Here is a 21,177-nt window from a genome sequence, read left to right as displayed (position 1 = left end):
GATTTCAATTGCTCTCTCTCATCTAGTGATTCTTTTAGGATTAGAAGTTCATTTTCAATACTTTGAGAAATAAAAAATTGATTAATGTTCTTGAATTCACAGCCACATATATGAATTCACAACTTAATATTCTTGAATTCACGACCACATCTATGAATTCACAACTTCATATTTTTGAATTCACAACTAAAACTCGAATTCACAACTTCATATTCTTGAACTCACAACTAAAACTCAAATTCACAACTAAAATAAATTGTGGTTGTGAATTACATTTTAGTTGTGAATTCGACTGGTTGTGAATTCACAACCAAAAAATTCTCGCTATGTATTAAATTTTGGTTGTAAATACACAACCAAAAAATTCTGATTGTGAATTAAATTTTGGTTGTGAATTTGACTAGTTGTGAATTCACAATCAAAAAATTCTTATTCTGAATTAAATTTAGGTTGTGAATTCGACTGGTTGTGAATTCACAACCAAAAAAATCTAGCTGTGAATTAAATTTTCGTTGTGAATTCGACTAGTTTTGAATTCACAACCAAAAAATTCTTATTGTGAATTAAATTTAGGTTGTGAATTCACAACCAAAAAAATCTAGTTGTGAATTAAATTTTGATTGTGAATTCGACTGGTTGTGAATTCACAAACAAAAAATTCTGGTTGTGAATTCGATTGGTTGTGAATTCACAACCAAAAATTTTTGGTTGTGAATTCACACTGGTTGTGAATTGCGGGATTTTTTAAAGGGGTGATGTAAAGTGGACATTTTTTTAATTTTTAATGTGAAGGGTATTTTGGTAACAGTGGACATTTTTTAAGTTTTTTTATTTTAGTGGACATTTTTTATCTTTACAATATGAAAGTGGCCATTTTAAAAATCCACTCTTTAAGATATATAGCTAGTTTTTGTTTATAAATTTATGTCTCATTAATTGCATTAAAAACTACTCCCTCCGTCCCACAAATCTTGACACGTTTTTGTTTTTGGGCCGTCCCACGAATCTTGACACGTTTCCATTTTGGTTAATAATTATTACCTTCTCTCTCCTACTTTATCACCTTTATTATCTTATCTCTCCTACTTTATTACTTTTATTACCTTCTCTCTCCTACTTTATCACTTTTATACTTTATTAATTACATACTTAAAACACTAATCTACAACTCCTTAATTCCCTCCTTAATTCCCGTGCCGAAACCAAACGTGTCAAGATTCGTGGGACGGAGGGAGTACTATAATTTAAAAAGAGTTAAATTTAAAGCAATTATAGTTAAATAATCATGTAAATATTTTTTATAGGAAAAAAATGGCATCTACTTATTTTTCATCAACAAACGAAAACAAAATAAAAAAAAGAGTATGATGTTCAACATTAGAGATAAATGAGAGAGAAAAAAAATAATTTGACACTTTAAACGATCATAACTTATTCAGTTTCTAATTTAATTAGTTTTAATTTTACATCGAATTAAAGATCTTCGTGTAATCTTTAATTTCACATTAATATTGAATATTTTTTCATGAATTGAAGTTACCGACTTTTTTGAAAATAATTATAATAGAAAAAAAATTAGAGAGTAAATTTGGTGGAAAATTTTGAAAGAAAAAAGAAAATTTAGGGGGTAAAAAAAGTATCTTTTATATTATACTAGATTTTAGTTTCTCAAATCCTAGCATTCAACTAATAGCCCTAGTTTGCCAACCGTAAGATGCAAGAGCTATATATGGCCTAAAAACTCAAGCATCTCGACCACCCTAGCTAGCTAATTAGATATTTCAAAAATAAATAAAGGGTTAAGTACCAATTTCCCCCCTATTGATGGCGTCCCTATCGCGTACAGGACCCTAAAGTCAGGGTTAGAGCTGTTTACTACCTCAACGTGGCAAAATCACACCAAATTTCCCCCCGTTACTTAACGGCGCTTAACACCGTTAGAAATCCTATATTTTTTTTTTAATTCAGGTGCTCCCCTTCTCTCAAGCTTCACCGCCCGACTCTCTCTCTCTCAATTTCCCGGCGAGGCCGCCGCCATCTCCGGTGATATCTTCCGCCGCCGTCGTTTTCGTTGGTCGTGGAAGAACAGTCGAGGATTGTCCCTGAGCCCGTTGAAAGCGGTGGAATTTGGGGAAAATAGGACATAGGAGGTATAGGCAGGCCCGATTTTGAGTGGAATAGCCCTTTCCCCCAATCTTTTTTCTTTGAACGCAGATCGGATTCCTATTCAAGTGATTGATTGCCCAGAGAAAAGAGAAGGCACAATCGAGGCCCAGATTCAGAAGAGTAATTTGTAGGTGGTGCCCCTGATCGAGAAATTCGTCGGGATTTAGTAGATGGTGGACGCTTGTTGTGGTAAGACGCGGTGGTCAGGCGACGGCGATTCTCGTCGGACCTCCAAGAGTCGCGGGTGCCCCTGTGGTAAGACACGGTGGTCTCGGCAGCGATTCTCATCGGACCTCCAATCCGACAACTAAACTCAGCAATCCTCAGTTTTTTCTTGGTATCGATTTTTTTTTTCAATCGTAGATGGCGGCGGCTGCGGAAGATATCACCGGAGATGGCGGAAGATACCACCAGAGATCCCACCGAAAACGGCGGCGGCAGAAGATACCACCGAAGATGGCAGCGGCCTCGCCGGGAAATTGAGAGAGAGAGGCAGGCGGTGGAGCTTGAGAGAGAGGGGGCCACTTGAATTAAAAAAAAAGGATTTCTAACGGTGTTAAGCGCCGTTAAGTAGTGGGGGGAATTTGGTGTGATTTTGTCACGTCGAGGTAGTAAACAGCTCTAACCCTGACTTTAGGGTCTTGTACGCGATAGGGATGCCATCGATAGGGGGGAAATTGATACTTAACCCATAAATAAATAAGACTGGCATCTTCTATATAGCTTTCTAAATCTTATATTTTAGACAAAGAGAGATCGATTAAACAATAAAAATCACGTTATTGTTTGGTAGAGGCAGCTAACATGGAAATTTAGCATCCTAGGTTTATACAAGATGATAGGACAAAAGATGAACGCCAGAAATTAGGTGTACGAAGCTGTCACGTTAATGTTTATATATACACTCAATTAACGATGTATAACATGCAATATATAACATCATTATTGTTAAAACAATGTAAAATTGGAGGAATATATGTACATAGATAGTCCAAAAATTAAAATAGCGATGGGTCAAAGCCGCAAATATGAGTTGCTAGTGGAATCACCAACACACCATTTTCTAGAGTGATGGCCCCTGCTCTACACCCCATTTCTTTGTCTCTTTCGATTCCTACAAACACATCGTGTTACCAATTTTCCTATTTTTTGCTTTGCTTTTCTAATAATTGCATGCCGCTTACCAATGCATTTTCGAAACGTGTGATGCTTTCATATGTGTGTGGCTAAACTTATCCCCCTCAAAAAACTTATACTCCCTCCGTCCCCAAAATAAGTTCCTCTTTGGGGACGGCACGGGTTTTAAGGAAAATGGTAAAGTGTATTGATAATGGAGAAAAATATGTTATAATTAGTATTGGGAGTGGTGAAAAAGTGAAAAAGTGTTATAATTAGTATTGAGAGTGGTGAAAAAGTGAAAAGTAAGAATAAATAAAGTATTATTAGTGGTGGGGTAGTTGTCCAAAAATAGAAAGAAAGAAAGAGGAACTTATTTGGGGGACGTCCCAGAATGGAAAAAGAGGAACTTATTTCAGGGACGGAGGGAGTACAAAATAGTAAATTTAATCTTTCTTATAAGTAACTAAACGTCCCATTATATAAGCCCATTATTTATGGTTTGTATTTTTTTTGGATGCCCCCCTATAACGTAATTTGTTTCTCTTTTGGGTCATCATTAGAACTTAATTAACCCCTTAATTTATATATTTGGCAAACCCTAATTTTCACTTCATATCCTTTTTTTTTCTATATTTTTTTTCATTTCATATCCCTTTTTTTCTATATTTTTTTTCATTTCATATCCCTTTTTTTCTATATTTTTTTCGCCGCCCCCTTTCTCTACCCTAATTCTTTTGCTCTCAGAGGAACACGATCGCGACGAAGACGCCGAGCTTCGTGCCCTACAACCTCAGACCTCTTCCTCTCGAGCTCGAGGCACCGTCAAGATCTATCAACGACGGCGGAGATCGTGCCCCATGGCCTCAAATCTCATTTCCCCCTCCACCACTCAAGTTATAACCCTTGTTTTTGCCCTTAGTTTTTTTTTTCTCCACTAGTCTCTCACCTTCACGCCGTCTCTACATTCTAAGTGAAACCCTAATTTTCTCTCCACTCGTCTATATTATTTGCTCACATAATGTGAAAGAATCACTAAATCGTTATAGGTGTTAGAAATTTAGTTGATAGAAAAAGTTAAATAAATTTATCTTTATTTAACTAGATTAAGTAAGAGTCCATGTATTCAATTTAAAATTTAAAATTCGCTAAAATATGTGGATTTTCTCCCTTTTCTCCTTAATTTTAACTCTCTTAAATACTCTTGTCCAAAAGAAATGTGTCTTGAATATTAGGAATGGAGAGAGTATATATGAAGCGCTTGATCGGGCAAACTAAGAAAAGTAACTTTGTAACTCAAATAATTCATCAATCTTTTTCTTTTTTGTATAGGGGAGTATAATACAAAGAATTATACTTTTTTTATGAAAACTAACATGATTGTATGTGTGACGGGGCAATAAGAATTTGATTTAAATAATAATAGTAATAATGTTATATATATAGACGGTGATTACAATGAAAATATTTTTTTTGTAATAACAACTATTACTACTTTTTATGTATACATTAAGGGGGTGTTTACATTGCATGATTGAGTATTTTTATCCTCAAGAGTAGGATTACTCCAATCCCACCATTTTGATGGGATTAGAATCAAGCAAAACTAGCTTAAGTGATCGAAATAATCAAGGGTCATGGGATATCCTAAAGTTTTAATCCAACAAAATAAATAAGGGATTGACCTTACTATTTTTTTATCTATCTAGGCTAATCCTTCAAAGTAAACACCCTCTAGTGGGTTAAGGTGCAGATCCACCCCTGAAGTAGAGGCTCCTAGAGCGTTTACCTCCCATTCTTGACCTTGGCCCAAATACCCCCTATATAGTTCAAAAAAAGGTGCAATGAAACTCAGACCTGTAACAATTGTTAAATGTCTGTTTGCTTCAAAAAAAAAAAAAATGGGGCCCACCACCAACAGGTGTCGTTTCATCTATGATCCACGGGCTCAATCTCTCCGGCGAATACCAGCAGAAATGGCGGTAGCGATCCTAATTCGCAGATGTTCATCATCTTCTGCAACTCCATCCATTCCTCAAGATCGATGACCATGACTCCCGTGGGAAGTAGCAGGCCTTGCGGTTCGCGAAGGTGAAGGAGAAGAAAGGGTTGGACCAGAAGGTCGGGGTGAAGTAAGAGGTGAAGTTGGCGTTGCAGTACTTCGGTGCGGCCAGGACCCTGCCGCTGCCGAGCGGGATGGTGGCGAGCTTAGCGATGTTGTCCACCAGGACCAGATCGGAGTCGAGGTACACGACGCGGGGGACGCAGGGGGGGAGAAGGTCGGCGAGGTAGTTGCGGGCGTAATTGATGGAGCAGTCTAGGGCTGAGCGGATGGAGGTGGAGATGAGGCCCGCCACCACCGAGTTGCGAAAGTGGTAGATTTTGAAGTTAAGGTATGGGAAGGAAGCGCCGATGGTGGAGCCGAGGAGCGACGCGTCGGCAGAGGTGACGAAGTAGAAGAAGACGTTTTGAGGGCAGTAGGTGTACTGGAGGATGGAGAGGATCGCCGCCATGGAGCCTCGAATGTAGGCCGCGTCGAGCGTCATTTTAAAATAAAAATAAAGTAAACGGTCGTCAGATGTCTGGGTTTAATTGCACCATTTTTTGGACTATGCGGGGTATTTGGGCCAAGGTCGAGAAAGGGGGGGAGGGGATAAACGCTCTAGGGGCCTCTACTTCAGAGGTAGATCTGCACCTTAACTCTACATTAATCATTTGGATTTACTTAACACATGAAAAATATTTGATCATCTATATATATATATATATATATATATATATATATATAATTGATATAGCCTTATCACAATTTTGATAAAGGATTATTTTTTCTATGAAATATATAAAAGCACCTATACATAAAGTTATAAACTATCCTTAAAAATTAAATAAGTATATTATAGGTATAATAAGAATTGGAAAAATACACACCTTTTTAAATAGTACTCCATTTGTCCCACTCCAATAGGTTCGGTCTTAATATGGAAATGTTTAGGGCTTTATTAAGTAATAATAAAGGAGTACTCATTTCGTCCGCCAAAAGTGGGGCACTTTAGTTGGGCACGAGATTTAATAAAATTGGTGATGCTTTTGATGTAGTGGAGAAAAGGTCCCACTACTTTATGAAATATGTGGTTGAGATTGAATTTGAAGTGAGTTTTTTTGTAAATAAAGAGTGTTTGTAAGGTTAAAAGATTAAAGTGGATGGTGTGATCATTTCTTTAAAAGGAAAGTGGTACACTCTTTGCGGACGCCCGATATAGTAATTGTGCCCCACTTTTGGCGGACGGAGGGAGTACTATTTAGTCTTTTTATAATGGAGTACTCTTAAAAGGTTACTTTTTGGTGAACCACACCATATTTAACTACTAAAAAGTGAATTTCTTAATCTTTGTGCCAAAAGAAATGAGCATATGGGCGTGGGACGGAGGGAGTAATATTTTCTATTTAGATAATATAATAGTAATAGGGTGTGTTTGATTTGTATTCCTCTAAATCGAGGGATGATATAGCAAAGTATAAATTTATCACTTAAAGTGGAGATTTGTTTTTTATATCTTGTTTGATTTGAATGATAATTTATTTTTCCGCTCGTCACAAGGTAGTATAAAATTATACCACTCTCCCTTAGGTATAAAATTATATATTTCTCAAGGAAAAAAAGTGTTGCCCGAAAAATTATATCTTTTGCTCGGATTTTTTATTACATCAAAGAAAACGAATTATAAAGTAATGAATGGAGAGCTAATCCCTTCCTTATACCTTAAAGTAGACACACCGATAAATATATAAAGATGGTATATCATATGGCCATTTAATTGAATATATAATAAGAATATAATAGACAAACTAAATTTTATATAATAAAATTATTTTTATAACATTGATATATATACATATATAGAGAGAGATTAATAAAGATATACAAAATGAATATTTACAAGTAAAAGAGGCGAAATTAGAGCGATCCAAACGTCTACATTTAATTTATCCTAGGGGTGTGTTTGCTTTGAGGTATAAGGAATAGATAAGCTCCATTTATCACCTTATACCTCGTTTGTGTTTTGACGTAATAAAAAATTTGGACAGATGGTATAAATTTTTGAGCATGATATTTTTCCTTGAGAAATGAATTATTTTATACCAAAAGGAAGGTGATATAATTTTATATCAACTCATGAGGAATGAGTAAATAATCATGAGTAAATATATTATTATATTCAAATCAAATAAACTATAAAAAAGTATAATCATCATTTTAAATAATAAATCCGTATCTTTTCATATTATCTCTATTTAGAGTAATAAAAAGCAAACGCATAAATGTAAAACATGGTGATCATGACTTTAGAGAAATTGGCCGACTTGAGAGAGTGAGCAGCCTAGCTAGAAATAATTGAAGTGCAGTGGATGTATTCAAATTCAGATATTCAAGGCTGGGAACATGTTCACATGGCATGCACATGCAAGTACACATTTTTATGCCTTTAATGGGATAATTCGGACTGTCTAAAACTCTACTGTTTGAGTGATTACTGAGCGTAACAGGATAACTAGGTAAATTATATGATTGAATTGAATATTAAAAAAATATCAAAACAAGTTAAAGTTATATATTCAATTCATTGAAATAAATGACAAATAATCGAATGTTATTTTTGATCAATATATTTTATCACGTAATAAATGCCCCTATATGCACTAATTAAAGATTACATATATAACATATAATAAAAGATATCCAATCAAATATATCACACTTTATCACATATCGCATACTAAATGAGCCTTATATATATATATGCAGTCTCCATACTTCAATAAGTTGAACCCCTTATGGACAAATCCTAAATCATCCCCATAATATATATGTATAGAGGAGATGCATGCTGCTATGATTAATGTTTTGAAGATTACATACTAGTTTTAATAAATCACATGCCAGGTACCAATAATAATATACGCACCATTGAAGTGTTCAATATATGTTTGTGGATATATATTTTGCGTTGTTTATAAAAGTTTAAAGTTTGATCGAATCTTAAGTTATTTTTTTAGGTACAATATACATATTATATCATTCGTTAATTAAATATTATACAGAGAAATATAATAATTTGCACAATAATTAATTACTACAAACTAGAAATCATACATTGGTGGGATTCCAATCAAAGAGCTTTTTAGTTTTTTTTTTTTTTTGATCAGGCAAAGAAACTTGGATTAAGAGAAAAAAAGAGGGGTGGTCATGGTACCAGGGGTACCATTACAAGAAAAATAAAAAAAAGACGGAGAGTCCAAAAGAAAAGAGAAAAGAACAGCCAAAAACCAAAGAAAAGGCTCCCAGAAAACTTCAGCCAAGGATTCCAGAATTGGAGAAGAAATCTTTGGAATCCAAGGATGGCGACTGCATCTTAAAAGCCAGCTTCCAACTCCAAATCCTCGTCTTGATCTCCGCAACAATTTTTTGTATGTTCCACGTTCCTTGGTTGAACTTACAATTGTTTCTTTCTTTCCAAATGCTCCAAACAATGCAAATCCAAGTACCTGTGAGGAATTGAACATCCGCCTTGCTACCAAGGCTTGTGAAAGCACGAAAGTGTGCGTTTGTGCTTCGATGAAGAGCTGTTTTTTTTCCGATCCACCCCAAGAAATCGCACCAAATCTCATCTGTTTTTGGGCAAGTGAAGAGCAGATGTTCCAGGGTTTCAGTTTGAGTAGCACAAAGAAAACAATTTGCTTCCACCGAGAGATTGATGACATTTCTTTTGATAAGATTTTCGCAAGTTGCCAGCCTCCCCTTCAAAATCCTCCATGCTGTGGTCTTGGCTTTGTTAGGCACCGGTGCATTCCAGATCTTGGTGTAAACTGAGTCTTTCCTTCCAGCTTCGGTCCTGTTCGAATTCATCCTGATGGCTTTGTAGGCTGAGTTGACGGAAAAGAGGCCGCATGAGGAATGTTTCCAAGACCATCCATCTTTCTTCCCTGCACAAGCTTTGAAGGAGTTGATGATATCAAAAAGATGAGAAACCAGACTCAAATCTCTCCCCCTTAACTCTCTAGACCATTCGAGCTTCCACTCCCAACAAAGAGCTTTTTAGTAATATAGCCACATTGATAATATACGCACCATTTTAAAGTGTTTGGTCTTGTGCATATATTTTGTTTTGTTTATGGAAGTTTGATTGAATTATAATTATGTTGCTCTTTTTTAGAGACAACATACATATTATTCTATGAATTAGCTTCATATTATATAGAGAAAACTAATACTCTCTCCTTCCCAATTAAAACGATGTGTATTCTTTTTTGAGCCGGCCCAACAAAAGTAGTGCATTTCATTTTTTAGTAATAATTTTATATTACAAATAATATAGCCTCACACACATTTACACACTTTTACACTACAATTTTATTCTCCTTAAATCCTGTGCCGAAAAGAAGTGCACCGCTTTTATTGGAACGGAGGGAGTAATTCGTATGACGACCAAGCTATAGTATAAACTAGAAACCCACAATATTAATGGGATTCAAACTAATTAGTTATTGACAATTATATTACTTTGTTACAACTAGTAAGGCTTGTTGAAAAAAATAAGATCCAACAGTTGCGTCGAGGAAACTGATGTATATATATGTAGCTAATTACTGAACGTTCATGAATAATTTTTTTTTTTTGAATTCACTGAACATGGATAATTGATACTAGCTACTAAATTTAAAGAAAATAGATGATGCCTTTGAGGAAAATTATCCGGACCTCAAGTTGAACATGCATCGCATGAATGTAATCATTGAGCACCTTCAATCATGTTCCTTGGGATTTATATATATATTTTAAATTTCCCCTCACATAATATTTTCTTATTATTTTCTTTTTTGACAATTAATGAAGAAAGAGATTTATTAAAAAAATACGAAGCAAATTAAAAGAAGCGAAAATGGCGGTTGCTTACGATCAATTTTCCCCCCAGTTCAGTTATACTCTCATCTCCCCAAATAACTTCCTAATAGGGGACGACACGAATTTTAAATAAAGAAAAGTTGTTAAATATATTAATGGTGAAGAAAAAAAGTTATAATTAATATAGAAAATGGTGAAAATGTGTTATGATTAGTATTGAAAATGTTGAAAAATTGAAAAATAAGAACAAATAAAATATCATTAATGATGGGATAATAACCTAAAAGAAATAGGAAATTAACGTCCTAGACTCCCGAAAAGGAAATATAGAAATTAAGTTATTCGGGGGATGGAGGGTGTACAAATTCGATAGATAATCATTTTCTCGAATTTGGTACTCGGCTATATAATGCACACATAACTTGAATGGTAAAGCCTCTCAAAAAAAAAAAAACTTGAATTGTAAAGAATTCCCTCAAAAAAAAAAAGCTTGAATTGTAAAGAAATAGAAATAAAATATGTTGCAAATATTTTTTTTATCTCGTATGATGTATTGTAAAAATGTAAAGTAAAGCCAATGGTAGATTTAGTAAAAAGTTAAAAACAAATTTATTTGGGAAGATATATAAGGGTGATTTTGAAAATGTTGAGTCGTGGATAATTCAAAAATTCCAAGAAAGAAAAAAGTTTTGCTTTAAATTTAGTACCCCCACAAGATATCTTCCATCCCAACTACCTCCTTGTTGACAACTTTATGTTGAAAAAACTCGTTAATTACGAGGGAAGGACGTTGCAAAATCTATACAAGATTGATTGGTTAATTAATTTGGTTGGGATATAGTATAGTTTGTACCATAGCTGTCAACAAAGTTTGCTCATCATTGTTTACCTATGGTTGTCAAAACTTCAAAATTTGAATGGAAATGAAATGATTCATTGTTCTATAACGGCAAAAGTATAATTAATTTTCACATAAAAGGATTTATGCAATTCATTCTACTTAGGTGGAAAAAGAATTGGTTCACACTTCTGTTTCTAGCGCATACAGTATGTGCTCCGACGAGCCAAGTTAATTAGCATTTCTTTGATGGATTTTTTAAAAGTTGCATAGATTAGGTAATTTATTTATAGATTGGTTGGGTTATTTTTATGAAACTACATAATTGGATATGAAATATTATTTGGAAAAATAGGATCTTAAAATTAGGGACAAGACAAACTTAATTTATTATTGTTAATTCAAACTTAATGCAATGTGAGTTTCTCCACACACACACACATAAAAAGAAGCAAATGTAGTGTTAAATATCTCGGATGTTTGAAGAGACAAAGTCGTGCGTAAAGTAAACATCACAATTTATCATTTGAAGTAAACCTTATTTTTTGTAAAAGTATTAATTATTTTATAAAACAGTATTAATTAATTTATAATCAAACGAAAAGCCAATGGATTGAAAAATTTGAAGTCTTGCGTAAAGTAAACATCACAATTTATCATTTGAAGTAAATGAAACTTTTTTTTTAAAGCATTAATTAATTTATAATCGAACGAAAAGCCAAAGGATTGAAATTTCGAATAGAATCCCTCTCCTAAAATACAAAAAACACTTCGGTGTGTGGTCCAAGCCCAACCAACCAACTCCATGTAACAAAATTTAAATTGAAAGGCATTTGTTTCCTTATCTAGTTGTTTATTCTTTCTTGTCTACTAATTTATTTATTTTCTAAATTCTACAGTAACAGTGATGCTATAAATACATGGTCCACACATACAAGTTGTCTACGCATAGCAGCACGCACAAAGCTCTCATCTCTCTCTCTCTCTCTCTCTCTCTCTCTAACAATAGAGAAAGTAAGTAAGAATGGTATCAAGGGTGGAGGAAGCGATGAAGGTGCAAGGCGCAGTGAAAGGGAAGGAGAGTTATCAGCAACAGCTGCAAAAGCAAATTGTGCAATGCAACAAAGGGAAAATTACCAAGTTCAAGAGAAGCACCTCTAATCTTGAAGAAGATGGGCTCTCCGCCGCTATCTTTTTGCTGGCTTGCGTTGCCTGCACTCCCTCAAATTAATCTCTCTCTCTCCCCACATATATATACACTTATATGTATGTATGTATTACTAGTCAGCTTAACAAAAGCATTTTATTTTCTTTTATATATTTCTGTAATGTTAGTTTCTCTAGCTAGCTTTACCTAGCTGATTAATGTTTAGTATATTTCTCTTTTGGCCATTTTCGAGCTGTATGAATTATGACTACATATATATTGATCGAGATCTCATCATTTCTCATGTTAGCCGACCAGTTTGTTCATGTGTACAGTGTATTACGGAATTGCAACTCCCAAAAAAATAGTACTCACTTCGTCCCACTATAAGTGGCTCAAAACTTTTGGGCACGAGAATTAAGAAGAAGGTGTAAATGTGTTAAAAGTGTTAGGACCCACAATTTTTGAAGGGTTAAAATTTTCCAATTGTGAAAATAGGTCACTTATAGTGGAACGACCCAAAATAAAATACATGCCACTTTTAGTGGGACAGATGGAGTACTCCAAATGACCACTAAAAGTCGCAAGTTACTTTATCACATAAAATAAGTAGAATATGTAAAGTGTAGGGCCTACATTTGTTTATGGATTAAATTTTACTACATCATTTATAAAAACAAGCCACTTATGGTGGAAGAGCCCCAAATAGAATAAAAACCATTTCTAATGGGATAGAGAGAATAATAAAGATAAAACACCTATTATTTTGTAAAACTATACGATTTGGATCACTCTAAACTCCCTTCGCAATCAAGATCAACAATAACAGAAAGAAAAATGGCAAAGGAATTTACGTGGTTCGGTTGCGAACAACCTACATCCATAGCAGACGAACTGAATTCACTAAACTCAGGAAAGAAAACAAAGATTACAATGAATTGCTTCGAGCTCAATGATAGCTGCGCTTAGCAATATCTCTCTCACTCTGTTTTTCTCTTCTGATTCACATACAAGGAATGCGTAAAAACTTAACTCCATAAACTAGAAAGAAATCTTATTATACTCAGCTGTGATCTGGTACATGATCAACAGCTGTGATCATAATATCAATAACCACCTCAGCATGCATCTTATGCAGTCAGTTATGAGCTATAATCCATTGAGCCACGAGTGTACTGCACCAGTGAACTGTGAGCATAAATCCAACATTTTTTCTTAAGGTACTATTTTGCCCTTTACTAACGAATTTAAAACTAAATTTACGAGTTTAAACGTTGGTCATTGTCAATTAAAATTAATTAATTTTACAACAATTCAAGACTATGAAAAAATTGATTGCAAATTATCCTTTAATAAATAGGTTTTTTTTCAAAGAAAACATCCCAAAGGTGGAGGGTTAGACAGACCCCCTACCTAGCTATAAATAACCATCAACCAGTATTCCATACATGACGCCACCCAAAAGTGACAATGTCCAATGGAATCAACAAAGGAAAGCAAAGATCAAATTGACAAATGATATACATAGGTGTAACCCAAAAGCGACTACACCCAGAGAAGAAACAAAACCGAATCAAAAAGGGAACAACCAGAAATGAGCTAACTATCATCATAAAATCTAAATCTAAAATTAGGATAACCGAGCTAGTCCATCCTAACCAGAGCAAGAAAATAACGAGGGGTCGAGAAGCAATCAAATTAGTCAATGCCAGAACGTGTGCTCTCGCCTAGCCATAAAATCACCAGGTCGGTTTCCCTCACGATGAATGTAAGTAAAACGAACTCGCCGATGCTGGATAAGCTGACGAATTCGGGCAATAGTGTGACGGAGACTAGCAGCCAGGAGCAAGACGGTCGCAGCGGCATCCAGCTCAATCCAGATATGAACAGAGAAAGTAATAGCCAGCCCGAGGCCCTAAAATAGAGTTGCCAACTCTGCCTCGAAACTGGAAGAAGCATCACAAGGTGTGTAGGAAATAACAACTTTTTCTGTCACAAATCAATAGTTGCGATGAACTTTCTACCGACTTTATTGGCTGACGTAAAAACAACCATTGTCAAATCAACTTGTAATGAATTATACGTGACTTGCAACGACTTGAACGACAAAATAAATGTCGCTAGACACGTTTGACAACCATCATTATGACGGATTATACAAAGAAATAAAATTACGATGATCATGCTTCCATCATTAGATTTGTTGTCGAATGGTGGTCGACAGTGCTATTAATACATACTCCATCCGTCCACGATATCTTTTTCATTTTTTACCATTTTAGTCTGTCCACAATATCATTTCTACTTCCATTTATAGTAGTAGGATCCACATAACACTTTATTTCTCTCCACACATTTATAGTGGGACCCAAACTCCACTAACACTAATACTCACTATTATCAACTACTATCCACCATTTTCTTCAAATTTGTGTTGTCCACAATGTGGAAACGATATCGTGGATGGATGGAGTATAAAATAGTCTACATTTTATAACAATATCTCAAGTCAAATATTCAAACATCCTCCAATAAACCATGTCAAATATTCAAATCCAACTAACAAGAAAAATCAATTTTCAAATTACATAAATCATGCATGTAAAAAAGGGTGTAGAGAACTACATCTGATTAGAGGAACGTCGACATGATAGGGCACCAAATGCCTAGCATTTGTCGGAACCATTTCTTCTTTTAATCATAACACTCTGGAAAACTTAGGTAATTAAAATGGGGTTTCCATCACGTGAAGCCATCAACGAACAAGGGTGAAGTTTCAGGCAGTATCAGATTTACCACAGAGAGAGGAATTTGCTCCCATAAATAATTTAAAATAGAATAAATTCACTACGAGTGTCATCTCGATGCACCTGTCAATCAACTTGAGGAATGAATCATCGCATGAATCACTCGTCGAGCGACGAATCAACCATTGTTGGAAGGAATATATAGCAAACAATTGAAACTCCTAAACTTGTTGGAAGAAATATACAGTACTTGAAACTGCAACAACAAAAACTTATATTCTCTCTGTCCCCAACTAGCTTTATTACTTTCATTTTAGAAATTAAGTTTGATTTTCATTTGTTTATCAACTATACCAAACTTGAACCGGCTTTAAGCTAATCAAACAAAATATGGGTTTTAACTAGTTTGAATTTTGTTAATTACTCCCTCCGTCCCACGAATCTTGGCACGTTTGGTTTCGGCATGAGAATTAAGGAGATGTATATTAGTGCTTTAAGTGTGTAGTTAATAAAGTATAAAAGTGATAAAGTATGAGAGAGAAGGTAATATAAGTGATAAAGTATGAGAGAAAATGCAATAAAAGTGATAAAGTAGGAGAGAGAAGGTAATAATTATGACCTTATTTGAAAATATGTCAAGATTCGTGGGACGGAGGGAGTACATATTATATTTTTTCTAAACATTCAATGTAGCTCAAGAAGAGCTTTAGATCTTATATAATATAAAAACAAAAAATAGGGTAAATTAAATTATACTCCCTCCGTCCATGAAAGAACTTTATAGGAGGGAGTGACACGGGTTTTAAGAAAAAGATTATTGAGTGTATTGAGAATTGAGTGATGAAAAGATGAAAAGTAAGAGTAAATTAGATATTTATAAATGATGGGGTATAATCCAAAAATAAATATGAAGTTCTTTTGTAGACGTCCAAAAAAAAGTAAGAAGTTCTTTCATAAACAGAGAGAGTATATAAAATACATAAAGGCCATATTTTGTTTCTTATGTTTATGAGTTTATCAAATCAAGCAAAAAAAAATCATAATGGTCAATCTCAAATCAGGCATTAAAAAGATGATTACTGTAATCTACCTCGCAAGATATAGCAACATTATCTCCAATACCAAACAATCAATAAAAATTAACTTAGAAAAAATCATTTAACAAAATTTGCTGAACTTAACTTCATAATTATCTTTTAAGAAAGACTTCATAATCTACTAAAAAACGGCATGCAGAAACATATAATCAAATATTCCAAATTCAAAAACAACCTTCGCTGCATAAAAAGATACTATAACACAATTCCTATCAAAATCCCAAAAATAACATCACACCATCAAAACAAATGCTAGGATAAGATATATAATGATCCAAATAATAACACCACACTGTCAAAACAAATGCTAGAGTTGAGGAATTCATGAACTATGAAGCTCATGGATAAACTGTTAGGTCCCGGAGGGTCTTTAAACAGGTGTATGGAGGGGATACACCTGATGGGATCTTTTTCGGAAAACTGATTTTGTCGTGAGAAAGAGTTATCAGTTTTAGAGAGAAAGATTTCAGTAAAGGCTTTGAACGAAAATAGAGCAGTGTTATGAACCTTACAAATTTTCTGAAGATAGATCAGTTAGAAGGATTACACAAACAGCGGAATATAAGATTGGTTCAGTAAGCCCTTAGAAATAGTGATACAAATAAAATTTCTTGGTTGCACTTTTCAGTTAGTCAGTTTCAATAAGAATAAGCAGTAAGCACAGAGAGAAGTAGTAACTGAAAGCAGTAAACGACACAAGGAATTTTACGTGGTTCGGAAACAAAGTTCCTACTCCACGGTCAGATGATCAATCTGACAATCACTCTGGGCAATGCTTGAGGTGCACATCGTACCTACCAACACCACTCTTGGTTGGATTTTACACTTAGTATGCCCTGACACTTTCGTGTCCACACAATAGTAACACTAAGGTTTTGGAGCCAAAACCTTTAGCTGGACTCCCTCTTGGCTTTCTGGGTGCCAAGGAAACCGAATCTGTTTAGTCTTTAGACCGACACTAAACAACGACCACTCCAACTCTCTTTTCGATGCGGTTGAAAAGGGATATGGATTCTTCCAACTAGGATTACTGAGATTTGAGTCTCAAGCAATCGGAAACTTAGGCTTTTGGATAAACAATGGTTCGCGTAAGTACTAAGAGAATATGTGTTATCAATGAACTGATTTGTACGTTGATGATTATCTTCTTCGATTCAAACTTATGATTGAAGATGAGGGCTGAGCTGTAATTTTAGCAGAGTTTCAGCTTATGTGTTTGAATCGACAAAGATTGCAGGTGTTCCTCGAGCTCTATTTATAGGAGAAGTCTTGAATAGATCCGTTGGAGAGATGTTCTTCAAGTTTTCTGCCGTTGTGAGAGTAGATTTGAATATTGCTGAGTCCGCAATCTTCGAGGTTCATGTTGTTGCTGAAGAACTGTGTCTCATCGTACATCCGGTAGGGTGCCTCTGAGATAAGTTGCATCAAATAGGAACTCTTTGCAGAGAAAGGACGATCTCCAAAATCTCTGCATTTAATGCGGCTGCAGAAGCATTTAATGCTACATTTGGGGAAGCAGTCCAATGAAGAATGTTAACTGATATGTGTCAGGAATATCAGTTCGCTGATTCCTTAGATCCACATTAAGGCGTCTCTATTCACTGGTGATTCAGTGACGCTCCCATTAAGTCTAAGACTGTTGCATTCTTGACTTGTCTTTCCAGCTTTCTTCAGTCATGGTCTTCAGTCTTCAATCTTTCGACATCAAAGAAAATTGAACCCTAACATTTGAGTTCTAAAAGAGATCTTGACTGAACAGAAAAGGACAAGATAGTTTTGGTATCATCAAAACCAGGGATATGATATTTCATTAAGTTTCCAACATAAACCTAATTAGAAGTTCAAAGTTATAAAACTAAAGTAATAAATATATTTATAACAACCCGACTCCAGAGTTGATGGTTATCCCCACAGATCAACACGAGTCCTTTCTAGCGTGTTTTGTCCTCACTCGTACGCTCCTCGAGAAACATTTCAGTAGGCCACCCATCGTGAAATTGCTCCAAGTCAAGCACGCTTAACGTTGAAGTTTCTTCCATGTAGGCACTAGAAAAGAAGATGCATCTTATTGGTATGAGTAGCCCAATCAAATCCTTTTAGCTCTCTTTGAATATGTCATCCCATACCAACATATTTTCAGAATCCCTCTCATTCAGGTATGTTTCAGTTTATCCCTGCGCCCCTCCTCTTGGAAGTTTTAGTCGGAGCCGCTCCTTGTCCGTGCCTCTTTTGCATCGGCGATCACTCCTCATTTCATCCCCGGGCGTCACAAGGCCACCAGCTTTAGCTTGGTCGTCCCCGAACCACACCGTACTAAGAGAGGTTCGGCTCTGATACGACCTGTAACAGCTCGACTACAGAGTTGACAGTTGTCCCAACAGACCAACACGAGTCTTTTCTAGTGTATTTCATCCCCTGGCGTCACAGGCCCACCAGCTTCCACTTGGTTCATCCCCGAACCACACGGTACTGAGAGAGGTTCGACTCTAATACCACCTATAACAGCTTGGCTCCAGAGTTGACCGCTGTCCCCACAGACCAACACGAGTCTTTTCTAGCGTATTTTGTCCTCACTCGCATGCTTCCCGAGAAACTTCCCAGTGGGTAACCCATCCTGAAATTGCTCCAAGTCAAGCACGCTTAACCTTGGAGTGTCTTCCATGTAGGCACCAGAAAAAAAGATGCATCTTGTTGGTATGAGTAGCCGAATCAAATCCTTTTAGCTATCCTTGAATATGTCGTCCTATACCAACATATTTTCGGAATCCCTCTCGTTCGGGTATGTTCCAGTTCATCCCTGCGCCACTCCGCTTGGAACTCTTAATCGGAGAAGCTCATTGTCCGTACTTCTTTTACACCGGCGATCACTCCGCACTTGTCCCCGGGCGTCACAATATTAAAATTGGAAACATAATATTCATAGTATTTAAGAATAAACAACACCTACTTCAGTTTTATTTTTTTGCTAACAAATTCAAAAGCATCACTCAGTTTGATATCTCAATTCTTTAAAAGTCATATTTTATAACTTATGCTTATGAGTTTTATCAAATCAAGCAAAAACAAAATCATAATGGTCAATTAATCTCAAATCAGGCATTAAAAAAATAATTACTGTAATCTACCTTGTAAGACATGGCAACTTTATATCTTATACCAAATAATAAATAACAATTGGCTCAAAAAATATATACCTAGCTTGATAGAGAAACGAAGTAGATGGTTATTTGAGCACTAATCATTAGATAATAAATTCGAAGTTAAAGAACTATGTAATACATTTCCCTCGTTTAGGATTCAAGAATATCGTTGTTAATAGAGCTATGAAGAAATTTGAACTAAAAAAGAATGCTAGAGAAATGTCTAGAGATACTTATATTGATCACAATAATGAGTCACTAACCAGTATGGAAATCTAAAATTTTCTTCTATAGTTTGAAGTATACTTTCAATCACTCGATTTTTCCGACCTTAGTTTGGCTGCCGATAATTGAATATAAGTTAAACACACAATAAATTATGTTTTAAACTGAACCAACTCAAAATTTGAAGGGCATGCATGTGTAAACACTTTTATAGAGCTTGCCATGATATATCTCATCTAAGCATGCATAGGTTATTAAAAAATTTTACATCGACTCATAATAGTTAATAGCAATAAAAAGGAGAAGAATAAAAGAAAAGTAAGAATTAACACATTATAAAAAATCTTCAATAGCAAAAAAGAAGAAGAAGAAGAAGAAGAAGAAATCTTCACACATACCGTTAGTGATGATGACACTAATTTGGGGAGGCACTTTCAATTCCTCAGCACGAAATTTTAGAACGACAGTATTCAGAAAAGCCTTACACTCTCAATGGAAGTCCATAAATGCCTCCAGTAAGCTTTATGGTGATTTTATAGCAAAAGAAAATGCATATATTAGAAAGAAAATGCATTCTTAAATATTAAAAACCATGAATGATGAGAATTTTACATTTGCCCTGATCAAAAGATAGTTTTTCTTGAATTGTAAATATCTCCTTAATAATGAACACCATGAATAATGAAAATTCTTCCAACAATTCTTCATCGAATTCGTCATCCGACAAAGAAGTTCCGAATCAAAATCATCTTCCATTTCCTGATCCGAATGTCAATCCCAGATTATTTTTCATGCATCTTGCTTCCAATTTCTTGCAAGGGGCGAGTACTTTTAAATTTGATCCTCATCCACCGAAGAAGAAGCATAAATTTATTCTCCGCGATCGTGAAAGTGGTGGTGATCGACTTTATCGGAATTATTTTGTCCCCGATTCAGTGTACGACGATCAATTTTTTCGACGTTGTTTTTGTATGAGCCGGGCGTTATTTTTGCGCATTGTAAATGCGCTGGAGGATCAAATACTTCCATACTTCCAACAACGCGATGACGCTTGTGAGCGCCCAGGCTTCTCACCGATCCAGAAGTGCACAACGGCTATTTGACAACTGGTGTACGATACTACAGCTGATTCATGCAGTGAATACCTTCGTATAGGAAAAACGAAAACATTAAAGTGCTTGATGAAATTCTGTAAAGCCGTTGTCCGTATTTTTGGCGGGGTATATTTGAGGAGGTCAACCATCGCCGACGTTCAAAGGTACTTACATTGCACGAGGCAAAGCGTGAGTTCCCGGGAATGTTGAGAAGCCTAAACTGCATGCGCTGAACTTGGAAGAATTATCCAGTGGCATGGCATGGAGCACTCGAGGGGATTACAACGAGCACACTATTATACTTGAGGCCGTTGCTTCCCAACATCTGTGGATCTGCCATGCCTTCGGAGTCACAATCTCGAACAATGATATCAACATTTCTCAATCAATTGACGTCCTTTTGGAGAATGAAGTAGCGGTGCACTTCGTGACTAACAATGCCCATTATACTAGAGGTTACTACTTAACCGATGACATCTACCCAGATTGGACAGTCTTCGTCAAGAGCTTCCCATTTTCGAGCAACCAGAAGAAGCGGAGGTTCAAAGTGATGCAAGAAACTGCAATAAAGGATGTAGAACGAGCTTTTGGTGTTCTTCAAGCTCGTTGGGGTATTGTCAAAGGCTCGGCTCGTTTATGGAAGAATGAGCAAATGAGCAATATCATGTTTGTCTACATCATATTGCACAACATGATAATCAAG

General features: G+C 35.5%; 3 protein-coding genes and 1 pseudogene across 3 annotated transcripts in view; 2 read left to right on the top strand and 2 right to left on the bottom strand.

Annotated features, from left to right (window-relative positions):
- Positions 1–4,975: 4,975 nt before the first annotated feature.
- Positions 4,976–5,828, bottom strand: LOC131021601 (probable galacturonosyltransferase-like 1; annotated as a pseudogene).
- Positions 5,829–8,635: 2,807 nt separating this feature from the next.
- On the bottom strand, positions 8,636–9,190 carry LOC131023421 (uncharacterized). Its single transcript, XM_057952962.1, has one exon. It carries the CDS (start codon positions 9,188–9,190, stop codon positions 8,636–8,638), a length of 555 nt encoding a protein of 184 aa, XP_057808945.1.
- A 2,755-nt stretch (positions 9,191–11,945) lies between these two features.
- On the top strand, positions 11,946–12,475 carry LOC131021600 (uncharacterized). Its single transcript, XM_057950862.1, has one exon. It carries the CDS (start codon positions 12,049–12,051, stop codon positions 12,253–12,255), a length of 207 nt encoding a protein of 68 aa, XP_057806845.1. The 5' UTR covers positions 11,946–12,048; the 3' UTR covers positions 12,256–12,475.
- An 8,255-nt stretch (positions 12,476–20,730) lies between these two features.
- Positions 20,731–21,177, top strand: part of LOC131023420 (uncharacterized) — a 6,861-nt gene continuing 6,414 nt past the window's right edge. Inside the window, exon 1 of the mRNA XM_057952961.1 lies at positions 20,731–21,140. Coding sequence (XP_057808944.1) covers positions 20,731–21,140 — 410 coding nt within the window. The remainder of the gene's footprint in view (positions 21,141–21,177) is intronic.

Source organism: Salvia miltiorrhiza, chromosome 4, assembly GCF_028751815.1.
Source record: "Salvia miltiorrhiza cultivar Shanhuang (shh) chromosome 4, IMPLAD_Smil_shh, whole genome shotgun sequence".
Lineage (NCBI taxonomy): Eukaryota > Viridiplantae > Streptophyta > Magnoliopsida > Lamiales > Lamiaceae > Salvia > Salvia miltiorrhiza.
This window is presented reverse-complemented; position numbering and strand designations above follow the sequence as displayed.

Coding starts and splice junctions, on each gene's coding strand:
- LOC131023421 (XM_057952962.1), bottom strand. CDS start 9,190: ATGAATTCGAACAGGACCGAAGCTGGAAGGAAAGACTCAGTTTACACC.
- LOC131021600 (XM_057950862.1), top strand. CDS start 12,049: ATGGTATCAAGGGTGGAGGAAGCGATGAAGGTGCAAGGCGCAGTGAAA.